Here is a 12,515-nt window from a genome sequence, read left to right on the forward strand (position 1 = left end):
CGGGCAAGAGCGGTCCTGTCCCTTTAAATCCGAAATCCCGCGCAGGCGCCAGTTCTCGCGATCTCCGATGTCGCCTACATATTACCCACAATTCCCTTTTCTTTCTCTCTCCTGCAGCAACCCAAGATGGTGAGTGATCCTGCGGCTCGCTGTGTTGGTGCTGGGTCCGGCTTCTATCCGCTGCCATCCTCTTCGGGGCGTGGCCGTGCGGGGATCCCTCCACCGCCCGGCGCTAGGGGAGCCCCGCGGGGCCTGGCAGGGAGGCATCAGGCCGGGTGTAACACTGGAGGCTGCGTCCGGCAGTGCGGGGAGGAGGGCCCGGGCCGGGGGAGCGCAGCGCCGCAATGCGGGGCTCGGAACGCCGGGGCCGAGGGTCTGCCGCGCCGTGGGGGCTGCCCCAGGGGCCTCGGGCGAGGGGTTCAGCGCCAGCCATACGCCGGGCCCTTAAGGGGCGCGCAGTTCCGGGACGGGGCCGGCTCCGGCTCGGCCCGTGCGCGGCGTCGCGGACGAACGTGGCCGCGTGGCTGCCGGGGCTCGTGCAGAGGGTGTGGAGGGTGTTTGGTGCCTGAGCGCCAGGATCACTGACGTGGACGCGGGCGGCCGCCGGGCTCGCTGCTGGGCCACCCGGACGTCGGCAGCCAGCCCGGCCTCTCACGGGGACGGGAGGACCTGGTCTAACGCGGTTCCTTCTCGTGCAGCCGAAAGGGAAGAAGGCGAAGGGGAAGAAGGTGGCCCCGGCCCCTGCTGTCGTGAAGAAGCAGGAGGCCAAGAAGGTGGTCAACCCCCTGTTCGAGAAGAGGCCCAAGAACTTTGGCATCGGTGGGTAAGACGGGGGACGCGAGCACTCGGTGTTACTCCCAGGGAGCAGCGCTGCTTACCGAGCAGAGGATCGTGTCCTGTGCTTACTGGCAGCTCCTGGTGGGTCTGGGGTCGGAGCTGCCCGGATGGGAGTCCCATTTTCCATTTTCTGCTTACTCCCTGGGCTTGTGTGGGCGGTGATGGTGCGTGCGCGGGGTGTGGCCACCTGAGCGCCACTGTGCTGACGGGCAGGTGTCGGGGTCTCCCTGCGATCCCGGGTGTTTGTGTGCAGATGATGTGAAAGAATATTTGCTATCTGAGAGATGGTGATGACGCTCGAAACCACCAAGATCGCTGATGCACCTGCACCCTCCGAATGGCACCAAACACGGACTCCATGGGGGTTTGAGCCTCACTTACGGTGTTGCCCTTAACTTCTCAGGACAGGACATCCAGCCCAAAAGGGACCTCACCCGCTTTGTCAAATGGCCCCGCTACATCCGGTTGCAGCGGCAAAGGGCTATTCTCTACAAACGTCTAAAAGTGCCTCCCGCGATTAACCAGTTCACCCAGGCCTTGGACCGCCAGACAGGTAAGGTTCCACGGCACAAAACCAGCATCCGAGAAGGGGTTTCTTGGGCCAGGACGACGTTACCGTCTTTACTCTGATAGTACTACATTTGCAGTGTTTTCTAGGGGCGGTGGGTGTTTTCGAGTAAATTGAATTATTAAAATTGAGGACATCATGTCTAATTTCTGGAACGTGAAGGTGGCTTCTTGGACTACTTTCAGGGCAGTGAGCTAGCATTGCGTCGAGTGGCACAGACCAGAGCTTAAAACAAGCCTAAACTGACAATGATTCTTGCAGCTACTCAACTGCTTAAGCTGGCCCACAAGTACAGACCAGAGACAAAGCAGGAGAAGAAGCAGAGATTGTTGGCCCGGGCCGAGAAGAAAGCTGCGGGCAAAGGGGATGTCCCCACTAAGAGGCCACCTGTCCTTCGAGCTGGTGAGTGGGCCCCTCCTCACAGAGGGCAAGTGGTGGGACAGGCTGTTGGCAATGATGCATGAATTTCTTCACCTGAATCACTGTGAAGAGTAAAATCGAGCTTTTTAACCCTGAGTCACAGCTGGGCCCAGAGGAGAGCTGCTTTTGTGAACCAAGCAGCCCCTGCGGACTGCTCACACAAACTGATTGTGTGTCCTAGGGGTTAACACTGTCACCACCTTGGTGGAAAACAAGAAGGCTCAGCTGGTAGTGATTGCACATGATGTGGATCCCATTGAGGTACGTCTTCCTCGTTTTTAAGCGTTGATTGTTAGATTGGGTCTTGACGTCAATGCCGGGACAGTTAAAGCTAGATGTTGAGTATGGCGTGTTAGGCCAAAGTGGGGAGATAGCTTTTCGTTGAGGACGGTACTGACAGGTGATCCAGGTGATAGCCGTTGCGACGATGTGGATTTCTTACTGAATTAAACCTTGAAGTGGGAGTACATGAGCTTTTTAATCCTGAGCAATTACTACTGAGTTAGCTTTTACATTCCTGCTTTTGGTCAAAATACACTCTAGAGCTAATGTTGTATTCCAGCTGGTGGTTTTCCTGCCTGCCCTGTGTCGTAAGATGGGGGTTCCCTACTGCATTATCAAGGGGAAGGCCAGGCTGGGGCGTCTGGTCCACAGGAAGACCTGCACCACTGTCGCCTTCACACAGGTCAACTCGTAAGTATGCAAGGGGGCCCCCAACTCCCAGCAGTCAGTAGGGGTGAGCCACCCCCTCCCCCCAGTTCTTAATTTCTCAGGATTTTCCTTAAAGACCAAACGCCATACCTTAAAGGAATACGTTTATCTGAATCTTTGCCAATGATGGTTAACGAATTTCTTCACCTGAATAAGCCATGTGGTCATATTGTATCTGAGGCAAAGGGCTTGGTTGGGGCTAACAGTGAGCCCGTCCCTGCTTTCTGGAAAGGTAACTGAGAAGCTAATGACCCCCATTTCCTCCCTGTCTTTTTAGGGAAGACAAAGGAGCTCTGGCAAAGCTGGTGGAAGCCATCAGGACCAATTACAATGACAGATACGACGAGGTAAGCAGCAGCTTGACACAAAACACTGTCAGGTACATTGAACCTTTCATCAGGGGACTGGCAGGCCTGGCTCCTCCTGAGCAGTCCTACTTGACAAAGGACTTGGAGCAGCCAAGTAGAAGACCACATGGGCTGACCTAGTTTTGAGAGCCTTGAAGGAGGCCACACTGACCCCTCTCTGTCGTTGCAGATCCGCCGCCACTGGGGAGGCAACGTCCTGGGTCCGAAGTCTGTGGCTCGCATTGCCAAGCTGGAAAAGGCAAAGGCTAAAGAACTGGCCACCAAACTGGGCTGAGTGGATGCTGTTGAATTTTCTGTACATAAAAGTAATAAAACGTTGTCTTTCAGCCAGTGTCAATTGGCGTTTGGGGTTGAATATAATTGATCTTCTGTCAGTTTGGGATGGCGGCAAGTGTTTTTCAAACCCAGGGTCTGTGCTGGGCACAGGGCAGGAGGTGTGGGTTGACCTGTTCTGAACAAGCAGCCTCAACCACTCAGTCGCACGTCGTACTTGAACATGCTGACAAAGCTTGGATTTTATGATCAAGACCGTTAACTAGCACAGGTAGAATGGCAGGCAGACGACAACAGGTGTGTAAGATTTATTCATACCAATAGTACCTGCTCCTATATAAAAACAAAGCTTGGAAATCAGTGACTCCTGATTTATCGTGGTTCTTCCGCTCATTAGTTAATCTCACACACCAGGACTCCGACGTAGGAATTTCTTAAACCACAGGTAGGATGTAGCTGCACAGAGTCCATACCTTGGGTTGAAGAGAACAGTCAGCGTTTGGAAGGGGAAGACTTGGGAGCAGCTAGAGACTGGGACTTACCAGGTAATGATGTACTGCGTGTGCTCATTCCTCAGAGTGACTCGGGTTTGCCCTCCAATGGGTCCCCCGGGGACTGTGCTCCCTGCAGAGACAGTGGGCTCAGTGTCCACAATCACTGTGGGTCTCCCTACAGTACTTTGGCCAGCTGTTTCCTTGGGGCCTTCCAGAGCTCTTGCATGGCCAAAATTCAGTGAGGCCTTTTTTTTTTTTTTAACCTGTAACCAGCCCCATGTTGCCTCCTTCCCTTAGTACCTGACAGACATCCACACTCCTCCCACACACGCTAAAATATAAGCAGTAGCAAGTACTGAAAACGTCAGGGCTGAGAGGAAGGTAGAACCAGGTGTTTGCAAAAGCTACGTGCTCTTCTGGGGTGGGCTGGTCACAACGTACGGAAGTCCGCATCAATGAAGATGGGGTCTGCGCCTGTGAGCCTGGCCATGGCCTCCAGGTCCCGGTAATGCCAGTGGTTCCTTTCAGGATTGTTCTCCGGGACAAAGGGCTTCCTAGTTTCTGTCAGCCTCACCATCCCAACTAGGTCTACTTCTCCCTTGATCTAGAAAGGAAAACGAGATTGCTCTTCAGGGCCTGGTTTCTAGAGAGCCCTGCTCACAAGGAAGGGTTCACGCCCCTTACCTGGCCTTTCTGCCGTGTATCAGGATTCACCTTCTTCCTGGGGACAAACCCTCTATTTACCAGGATGGTGATTCTGGAGTAAAAGGATGCTCTTTCAGGTGCGGAAGGGAGTAACAGAAGTATGCTCTTTGAGGTGGGGAAGGGTTTTGGAATAAAGATTATCACTGGTCGTCCTGGGAAGGGTTTAAAACAGGGAGGCAGCTGCAGGTGTGCCAGGGGAAGGTCCTCCTTTCTCCTGGCCGGGTCTTGATTGGCAGGGCCATCAACTCTGAGGACAGACCTCCAGGGTCCCTGGTAACAGCCCCCATCTCTGCTTCCCTCTGTGTTCCTCACCCACGGCCGGAGTTCAGATACCCAGTTAACTTTCCCAGTTAACTGCAGCAGCTGCCTTGTGTACCTGCCTCCAGTATCCTCTTGGGGTGGCAGGGAGACCCTCCCAGACCTATAGCTGGGAAGTTGCTCTAGCTGATCTTGCAATGCCCCCTTGCTGGACAGGTCATTTCCTCTCCCCGTATTGCCCTTCCCATCTCCCGACTCCAGGCGTGGTCCAAGTAGTCCCCTCGGAATCCTTCCCTAACCCCACCCCCTCCAGGCAGAGCTGGGGGTGCCTTTCCTTTCTCTCAACTTCCTCTCAGTAGCCCCTCCTCATGCCGCACCACAACCATTTAATGTGTTGGCCACGAGACAACTCCACAGGGTTGATTTCATTCACCTCTCCGGAAAGCTCCACACAGGAATCATTCAGTAAGAAGTGAAATGAACTGGCTTAACAATGTCAGAAACACAAATTCCAAGGAATTGAACCTTTCTGGGTATCTTGGATTTGCCCAAGGTTGGTGCTTCGCTGCATGTTCTACTCACCCCAGGTCAGTGCAGTGGAAGGGGGTGATGACGTAGGCACCACTCTCGGGTGAGGAAGAGAGACGGCCAGCCTCCTGGGCCTCCCGGGCAGGGTCCACCATGGTCCGAGGCATCATGTACAGCTCCTTGGAGTGGTCAAAGTGCCCTCTGACCTTCACTGGCCTGTACTCCAGACTTTTCAGTTCCATTGGGCTACATGGGAGTGGGGACAAGTGAGGCTGCGGCCAAGCAAGGTTTGGCAGGAACTTCAAACCCTTCCGGGGCTGCACATCACAAATACGGCACACATGTTTGCTCCCCTGAACGGAAGCTTTGTTGACCCTATCTATCTCTCTAAGTGCCTCAAAATGAGGAGTAGAGGCAGTAGAATCACTTAGGGCACTTTTTCAAGATAATGCTCTCATGTCAAGCCATGACATGAAGGTGCACTCTGCCCTCACACACCAGGTAAGAATTACTGCTATAGGGGCCCATAAGCACTGGGGGGGATCCCTCAGGTACAACGCATCTGAAAGAAAACTCAGCATCAATGATACTCTTCTAAGCATGTCAGGCAGCTTCCCAAGGGTGATCAGGAAGCCAATAGGACAACTGATTTTGAGGGCTCCCATCTGAGGGTCAGGACTACAAGCAGAGGCCAGGCCCTGCTGCTGACCTCAAGTGAGACCAGTCCCAGGTGGGCAGCCACACACTCACTCAACTGGCAGGGGGATGGGCTCAGCCGCAACTCTAGACTCCAGCTCTGCTATCAGCTTCAGCTTCCACTTTCGACGCTGGACCTATGGAAACAGTGCGAACTCGAGCGGATGGCAACAAGGTCAAAAGCTCAGAGCCACCAGAGCTAGAAGCCTGTCTTTACCTGCCATGTCCCCAGGCCAAAGGCAGTCACAGGAATGAGAAGCAGGAACCACTGGAAGAAGGAGTCGTCCTGCACTTTCGTGGCAGGTGCCTCGGCTGCAGAACTGCCACACCTGCTTGGCCTCCAGGCCAAACCTAGGAGGTTTTACAACACAGGCATGGGGTCAGAAGCCCTCGACAAATGGAAGTGGAGCAGTCAATTCCTCAAGGAGACGCCGCCTTTACTGCTGGAGAGTGAACAGACCACAGCCTGTGTCCAGCCCGGCTCCTAAACAGGGCCGGCTCGTGGCACACTCAGTGGATGTTTACTGACTGAATAAACAAGACCTAGGGCTTAGTCCTGGCTCTGCCACCAACCGCCCACCCTGGGTAACCACCTCATGCCTTTTACACAAGAATACTCTGCGATGTATTCCACACCCGCGCAGAGGCAGAACCGGGATAAACTCGGGATATTGGCTCAAAGAGCTCTTCCAACAGCTTCTTTTTCACTGCTCATTGATTTAAAGATGGAACAAAATACCCAAAAATACATTTTAGCTGTCGGAGTGTGAGTCTCATCAAATCAGGGCATTACGGGCCTTGTGGACGGCAAAGAAGCAGGCCGGGAGCAGGCTCACAAAGCACCCTTCTTTCTCGCACAGCGTTCCCCTCTGCCGTACGTGCACGCGCCCCCTGCAAGCCGTGGGTCCCAGACACCCGGCTTTCAATCTTGGGCCGGCCCTCCTCAGCCCTGAGCAGTTCGGTGCCAAGCGGGGGGGCGGGAGCGCGGGCCGCTCTTCCCGGGCGCTCAGGGCACACGCGAGCGAGTCCTCACCCGGCCTTAGGGGGACCGCAAGGACGCTCCTCCTGACCGCGCGCGGCGGGCCCTGCGGAGACGGGGGCAACGGCTGAGCTCGGCCAGGCCGGGGCGCGGGCCCCCCAGCCCACCCGACATGTCCCCGCGCCGCGCTCACCGCCCCCGGCCCCGCGGCCCGCAGCCCCAGCCACCGCACGACCGCCGCCATACCCCGCCGGCACTTCCGGGCCTGGAGGCTTCTGCTTCCGGGGCGCCGCCGAGCCCCGCCCCCGGCCCACGCGGCGCGAGCGGCTCGGGCTTCCAGCTCCGCGAGCGGCCGGACCATGGACGAGCTGCCGGCCGACGTGTGCGCTTTCCTGCGCGAGCACCCGAGTCTGCGGCTGGAGCCCGGCGCCCACAAGGTGCGCGGGGCCGGCGGGGGAGGCGCGGGCGGCGCTCGGTGGCCCCCGGGCCCCCCTGACCCCCTCGCCCGCCCTCCGGCCCGCAGGTGAAATGCGTCCTCACCGGCCACGAGCTGCCCTGCCGGCTGCCCGAGCTCCAGCTCTACACCCGCGGCAAGAAATACCGGCGGCTGGTCCGCGCCGCCCCGGCCTTCGACTACGCGGAGTTCGAGCCGCATATCGTGCCCAGCACCAAGAACCCGTACGTGCGCGGGGGCCACTGCAGGCAGGGTCCCGAGTGGGGACGGGTCCGAGCCCCACCCGTTCCCGCTGGGTGCGCGCTCCTCGAGGCCCCGGAGCCCAACTTCGTGTGGGATAGGCTCCTCCCTGGTGCCCGCTTGGTGTTTGTAAGGCTAAGGTTTGTCCCCCGGGCTTGTCTGCTTCAGAGAGGAGCTGGAGGGCTTGCGCTTTGTCACCTAAGGTTCTGAATGGGGTCAGTTTCACATACTTTAAGAGAACTTCGGTGTAGCTGAACGTGTATGGTCGACAGCGGTTGAAGGGCAGAGGGCGAGGGTGGGTGCTCCCGTTCCTCCAGCGCCTTGCCGGGCCTCGTTTCCCGCGTGCATTCGCTGGTGCGGGAGCCCTGGGCTGAGGCTGGCCAGGCCTGTGTCCCAGGCAAACGTCGAGAGCTCACAGCCCGTCTGGATCAGTGTTTCTCCACCCCGGGTGCAGTGTGGAATTGCTTCTGGAGCTTTTAATGCTGCCCAGGCCACCTCGTCGACCTCTGCTGTCAGATGCAGCCGTGGTGGAGGGCCCCCGATGTCGATCCCCGGGAATGTCCCTGCTGACTGAGGTTTCCCTGTCCCCTAGACACCAGCTGTTCTGCAGACTCACCCTGCGGCACATCAACAAGTCCCCAGGGCACGTGCTGAGGCACACCCAGGGCCGGCGGTACCAGAGAGCTCTGCGTGAATGTAAGTAGCCACGGGCGGACACGGCCTGCCTCACTTCACAGGTATTTGGGGGCCTGCCTGCCCCTTCTCCAGGATGAGTGCCCCTCAAAGGCACAAGTGGTGTCTCAGTCACCCTTGGGCAGCAGCTGGTGGTGCAGTGGCCTCCGAGGTCACCACAGGCTAGCGAGAGGGCCGCAAGGAGGCCCCGGGGAGGCTGAGTTTCTGGGCTGAGACTTTAGTTACGTGGGGAGTAGAGGGAAGGATTCAGGCAAGGTCAGAGGCAGTGAAACACTTGGCTGCAGGAGCTCCTGAAGGACGGCCACTGTACCACCATGCAAGGTGGGGTCAGCAGGGTAGGTGGGGGCAAGAACACAGAGGGCCTTGGAGGTCAGGACCACGTGAAGTGGGGAGGCATTGAGAGGACTGAAGCAGGGCCTGGCACGTCACTGTGTGTGTCAGGATCCCTGTGGCTCTGAGGGGGGGGCAGGAAGGAGTGGAAGAGGGGACGCTCAGTGGCTGTGCAGTCAGGTGAGGTGACCGTGGCTGGGGTGACCAGGTGTTGGCGGGGAAGATGTGCACAGGGTAGGATCAGTAGGTGAGGGAGTGAGGGAGGGGAAGAAATCAGCTGGGACCCCTGAATTCCTGGTTTAGGAGAGTGGCATCTGGATGACAGGCTTCGTGGGAAAATGAAATGTTCCTGTCAGCGTGTGTCAGGGAGGGTGGCCACTGACAACAGGGGCCAGCACTCAGATGATGCACACCACTGACACAGAGGTGGCATTTGCATCCACGGAGCCACGGAAGAAGGGACAGGGTCAGGCCTGAGCATGGAAGGAGCCCCAGGAGGGAGGGAGCAGCCAGGTGGAGTGGTGTCGGGGGTAGAGGTTTCGAGAGTGGTAGACTCTTCTCAAATGTCCCTGAAGGGAAGGTGGGGGGAGGACCAGATGGGGCAGTCAGGGGGCTGGGGGAGGGAAACACAGGCAGGATGAGGAAGAGGACTCTGAAGGCTGTTTCCCCAAGAAGAAATGAGGCCGTCTTCACCTAAGGGCAATAGTGAGGGTTGAGAATAGGGATCCCACACAGGTGCAGAGCCTGAGGGCTGCTTGGTGTGGGCGGCAAAGGGAGGACTGGGTTACTCCATGAGCAAAAGAGTCATCTTAACGCTGGTGTGTGTGGCTCGCAGGACCAGTGACCAGGAGGAGCCAGAGCCTGGCAGCCAGGGAGCCTGGCTGGGGATGCGGAGAGGGGACACCGGGTGCAGGGTCCAGTGGCCAGGGGGCCATGTGCGAGCACGGAGTGGGTGGCAGAGATGACGCAGAGGATGGGACCTTGGAGGTGGGCGGAAGCAGGCAATGACGTCAGAGACCAGGGCCCAGTCCCCCCTCTCCCTCCTCCTGAGGGGCTGCACTGGACAGGAGAGCCATGCCCACACAGGGCAGGTTTCAAAAGCAGGCCTGTCAGTGCCACCCTGCTCCTCGTCGGGGCTCAGTCTGCATCTGCCACGCTGAGCGCCTGGCCTCCCCAAGTCCTCTGTACACGGGAGTGTGGCTCCAGCATGGAGGCCTCATCCCGGTGCCTCTGCTCTGGGCCAAGGGCCCGACTCCCACTGAGCCCCGCCATCCAGTGTGGGGGCCCAGCCGGCATGCCTGAGGCTTCCTGGAGCCAGGCTAGGGCTGGGGGTTCAGTGCTCGAGGCCCAGCACACCCCTGCATCTTCTCACTCCACGGCCGGCACCCCTGCTGGCCTCCTTCCTCTCCTGGTAGGAACTGGTCCAGTTTTTACCCACCAGAGTAGGGTACAGGGCCCTGGTGGAGCTTGGCTCTGCACCGGGGGACTGCGGGGCAGACCCAGAACCAGGCAGTGTGCTGGCCTGTCCCCCAGATGAGAAGTGTCAGAAGCAGGGCGTGGAGTACGTGCCTGCCTGCCTCCTGCACAAGAGGAGGAGGAGAGAGGACCAGATGGACGGCGCCCGGCCGCCTTGCCCGAGCGAGGCCTTCTGGGAACCCGCGTCTAGTGAGGACGATGGCACAGCCGCGAGTGACAGTGACGACAGTATGACAGACCTGTACCCACGTAAGCGGGACTGCCCCCTCACCCCCCTTCCCGCGGGTGTGGGTCCTGGCTGCCTGCTAGGTTTTGAGTTCGCAGCAAGTGGGCTCCAGCCTCCATCCCTCTGTCCCTCCCACCGCGGGTCCTCAGGTCCTGGGCTCTGGCTGCCGCACCCCGCTCAGCCCTGAGCAGACCCCGAGCCTAACCTGAACCGGCCCATCCCTCCATTCCTTCCAGCCAAGCTGTTCACCAGAAAGGACCTGGGAGGGACTGAGCCTGGGGACAGCACCGATGACTTTTTGACAGAAGAGGAGGGCGAGAAGCCAAGGCGTGCCGCAGAGAAGGGCCCCGGGGCCAGAGAGGAGACTGAAGTGGCCCGGGCGCTGGTCCGCAAGCGCGGGAAGGTGAGGGGCAGCTTCCTCTGGTGGTAGTTTGCCGTTTCCTTTACAGAATGTTAAAAAGAACCTTGTTTTTGCAAATGAAATGCCAAGCTAACAGTTAAGTAAACAGGAGCCAAGGCCGCTCTGCCCTGATGAGGGTGGGCTCCTTTCCGGTTCGAGGCTCCACGGACAGGTTCTGAGGGCTGCCGAGTGCAGCAGGGAGCCCGTGGGGGACTTGTTTCCAGACACGGCCCGTTGCCATGAGGCAGTGACCAAGGTTCCATCGTCCTGGGTAGCTGAGCAGGGCCGGGGCTCAAGGAGGTCCAGGCCTCTTGTGAGGCTGGGGACATGGGGAGCAGGCCTATCTCCGCGGGTGGGCGGGGTACCCCTTCCTCTCAGGCGGGGAAGCCTCACGAGCTGGAACCCTCTGTTCATGTTCCAGAAGCAGGTGAGCTCATCGAAGAAGTTCAAAAGTCATCATCGTAAAGCTAGGAGCTTCAGCTCTTTTAAACAGTCCGGTTAATAAATGGCCACGGAGAGAGCACGTGTTGAAAGCTTTTCGAGAATCCTTCAGACACTTGACCCCCGTGGTCCTTTTCAAGCCGCCTGCGGTGCATCCTCTTGGCTGCTGGGGTGTCCCAGGGCCTTCTCCCTCCACTCCGCGTTTGCTGCCCCCAAGGGTGGGGCTGGGGGTTGGTCCCCATCCCCAGGAAGCAGCAGGGACCCCAAGGGAAGAGTTCTGGCTGGACGTGGCTTCTAAGTGCTCCTCAGCGAAGCCTAGAGGGTTTGTCGGGCTCGCTCGGCGTCCAAGGAGAGGCCTGGCCGGGCCCCACCCAGCTGGACAACACCAGAGGATCACACTACATACAACAAATGCCATTATTTATTTAGATGTTTCCAAAAATCAAAACGTTTTCAAACACAACTAAGATATAAAATACAGCATAAAATGAGATTTATACCTATTTCCCACATAAAGCAAAAAATTTTTCAGAAATTGTTTTGCCAAAGCCAATTGATAGATGGTATTTTTTTTTCCTCCCTGCAAAGGCATCTACCCCGTCTCAGGCGCTGGCCTGCTCAGGGCTGGAGGAGGCCAGAATAACCTGGCACGGAGGGTGACCTCTGACCACACCCCTCAGCCTCCTGGGGTCAACCTGTTTCTACAAACCAACAAAGGCCTTGCGAGCACAGGGCCAAGAAGGACCTGTACCCTGTCAAAAACGGTACAGAGGTACAGACTTGGCCAAGTGTCCTTTGAGAGGACTACTGTGCTGACGGGGAAGGGGGTACACCAAGCAATGGCCCTACCAAGGCGGAAACATGGAGTCAGAAACCACCCTTTGTGTGGTGAGCATCCTAGTGCTGGGAAGTAGAAAAGCCCTCTGTCCGTAAGCCATTGCTTCATCTTCGAAAGGCCAGAGGGGTATACAAGTGAGCCGTGGGCGAGGGTTTAGGAACATGTGGGATGAGCCTCCACAGGGGCTGGGGCACGGGCACGAGATGCCGCCCTCAGGCTTGGTGGGTCCAGGCTGCAGAGCCAGGTAAGGTTCTAAGAGCACTGGGGGGCAAAAGCGGGGCAGCTTCCCCACCTCACGCTGGCTCTGGTCTGGCTGGTAGATGTGGATCCTGGCTCGGGACTGGCCCTCAGCATCCCCGGGGGTGACCCTCAGGCCTGCACATCTAACTGATGAGCCAGGAGAAAAGACGAGCTTCAGGCAGTCCTCGTTCGAGTTTGGTCAGCCTGCCCCCAAGAGGGTCTGGGGGAGGACTGGGGGGAGGCACCAAGATGCCCCACTCTCCCCTCATGGTGTCCACTACGGCCCCGCGAGCGGAGAAGAGCAACAGGCGCTCATACCCCCAAGAAGAGAAACGCAGTG

General features: G+C 58.1%; 3 protein-coding genes and 4 non-coding genes across 10 annotated transcripts; 6 read left to right on the top strand and 1 right to left on the bottom strand.

The window, feature by feature from the left end:
- The first annotated feature begins 29 nt into the window (after window positions 1-29).
- Window positions 30-3,241, top strand: RPL7A (ribosomal protein L7a). The gene is made up of 8 exons (XM_032418342.1): window positions 30-129; window positions 699-819; window positions 1,241-1,390; window positions 1,667-1,807; window positions 2,007-2,086; window positions 2,388-2,518; window positions 2,814-2,883; window positions 3,074-3,241. The coding sequence occupies exons 1-8, from the start codon at window positions 127-129 to the stop codon at window positions 3,176-3,178; spliced, it is 801 nt and encodes a 266-aa protein (XP_032274233.1). The 5' UTR covers window positions 30-126; the 3' UTR covers window positions 3,179-3,241.
- LOC116641468 lies at window positions 1,086-1,160 on the top strand. The gene has a single exon (XR_004301184.1). It is a non-coding gene; the product is annotated as a small nucleolar RNA SNORD24 (small nucleolar RNA).
- LOC116641465 lies at window positions 1,854-1,926 on the top strand. The gene has a single exon (XR_004301181.1). It is a non-coding gene; the product is annotated as a small nucleolar RNA SNORD36 (small nucleolar RNA).
- LOC116641466 lies at window positions 2,245-2,317 on the top strand. The gene has a single exon (XR_004301182.1). It is a non-coding gene; the product is annotated as a small nucleolar RNA SNORD36 (small nucleolar RNA).
- On the top strand, window positions 2,654-2,721 carry LOC116641467. The gene has a single exon (XR_004301183.1). It is a non-coding gene; the product is annotated as a small nucleolar RNA SNORD36 (small nucleolar RNA).
- Window positions 3,242-3,490: 249 nt separating the features above from the next.
- On the bottom strand, window positions 3,491-7,109 carry LOC116641011 (surfeit locus protein 1). Of its 4 annotated transcripts, none has more exons than XM_032418340.1 (9): window positions 7,084-7,109; window positions 6,892-6,943; window positions 6,076-6,209; window positions 5,913-5,995; window positions 5,217-5,408; window positions 4,356-4,428; window positions 4,113-4,275; window positions 3,720-3,801; window positions 3,491-3,650 (listed from the first exon to the last, which is right to left on the bottom strand). In XM_032418340.1, exons 5-9 carry the CDS (start codon window positions 5,402-5,404, stop codon window positions 3,581-3,583), a joined length of 576 nt encoding a protein of 191 aa, XP_032274231.1. In that variant the 5' UTR covers window positions 5,405-5,408; window positions 5,913-5,995; window positions 6,076-6,209; window positions 6,892-6,943; window positions 7,084-7,109; the 3' UTR covers window positions 3,491-3,580. The 4 variants fall into 4 exon arrangements, with proteins under 4 accessions (XP_032274231.1, XP_032274232.1, XP_032274230.1 ...); XM_032418341.1 differs by lacking the exon at window positions 7,084-7,109 and adding an exon at window positions 7,031-7,053; XM_032418339.1 differs by lacking the exons at window positions 6,892-6,943; window positions 7,084-7,109 and adding an exon at window positions 6,608-6,884 and having other exon boundaries at window positions 3,491-3,633.
- Window positions 7,110-7,148: 39 nt separating this feature from the next.
- Window positions 7,149-11,176, top strand: SURF2 (surfeit 2). The gene is made up of 6 exons (XM_032418702.1): window positions 7,149-7,274; window positions 7,361-7,515; window positions 8,124-8,227; window positions 10,088-10,279; window positions 10,493-10,659; window positions 11,078-11,176. The coding sequence occupies exons 1-6, from the start codon at window positions 7,197-7,199 to the stop codon at window positions 11,156-11,158; spliced, it is 777 nt and encodes a 258-aa protein (XP_032274593.1). The 5' UTR covers window positions 7,149-7,196; the 3' UTR covers window positions 11,159-11,176.
- The last annotated feature ends 1,339 nt before the right edge of the window (window positions 11,177-12,515 follow it).

The sequence above is a fragment of the Phoca vitulina genome, unplaced genomic scaffold (genome assembly GCF_004348235.1).
Source record: "Phoca vitulina isolate PV1807 unplaced genomic scaffold, GSC_HSeal_1.0 scaffold21, whole genome shotgun sequence".
NCBI classification, from domain to species: Eukaryota; Metazoa; Chordata; class Mammalia; order Carnivora; family Phocidae; genus Phoca; species Phoca vitulina.

Coding starts and splice junctions, on each gene's coding strand:
- LOC116641011 (XM_032418338.1), bottom strand. CDS start 6,635: ATGAGACTCACACTCCGACAGCTAAAAT. Junction 6,210..6,607: donor CACACTCCGACAGCTAAAAT/GTATTTTTGGGT, acceptor AAAACCTCCTAG/GTTTGGCCTGGAGGCCAAGC. Junction 3,651..3,719: donor ACGCAGTACATCATTACCTG/GTAAGTCCCAGT, acceptor CTTCAACCCAAG/GTATGGACTCTGTGCAGCTA.
- SURF2 (XM_032418702.1), top strand. CDS start 7,197: ATGGACGAGCTGCCGGCCGACGTGTGCGCTTTCCTGCGCGAGCACCCG. Junction 8,228..10,087: donor CCAGAGAGCTCTGCGTGAAT/GTAAGTAGCCAC, acceptor CCTGTCCCCCAG/ATGAGAAGTGTCAGAAGCAG. Junction 10,280..10,492: donor TATGACAGACCTGTACCCAC/GTAAGCGGGACT, acceptor CATTCCTTCCAG/CCAAGCTGTTCACCAGAAAG.
- RPL7A (XM_032418342.1), top strand. Junction 1,808..2,006: donor GCCACCTGTCCTTCGAGCTG/GTGAGTGGGCCC, acceptor TGTGTGTCCTAG/GGGTTAACACTGTCACCACC. Junction 2,884..3,073: donor ACAATGACAGATACGACGAG/GTAAGCAGCAGC, acceptor CTGTCGTTGCAG/ATCCGCCGCCACTGGGGAGG.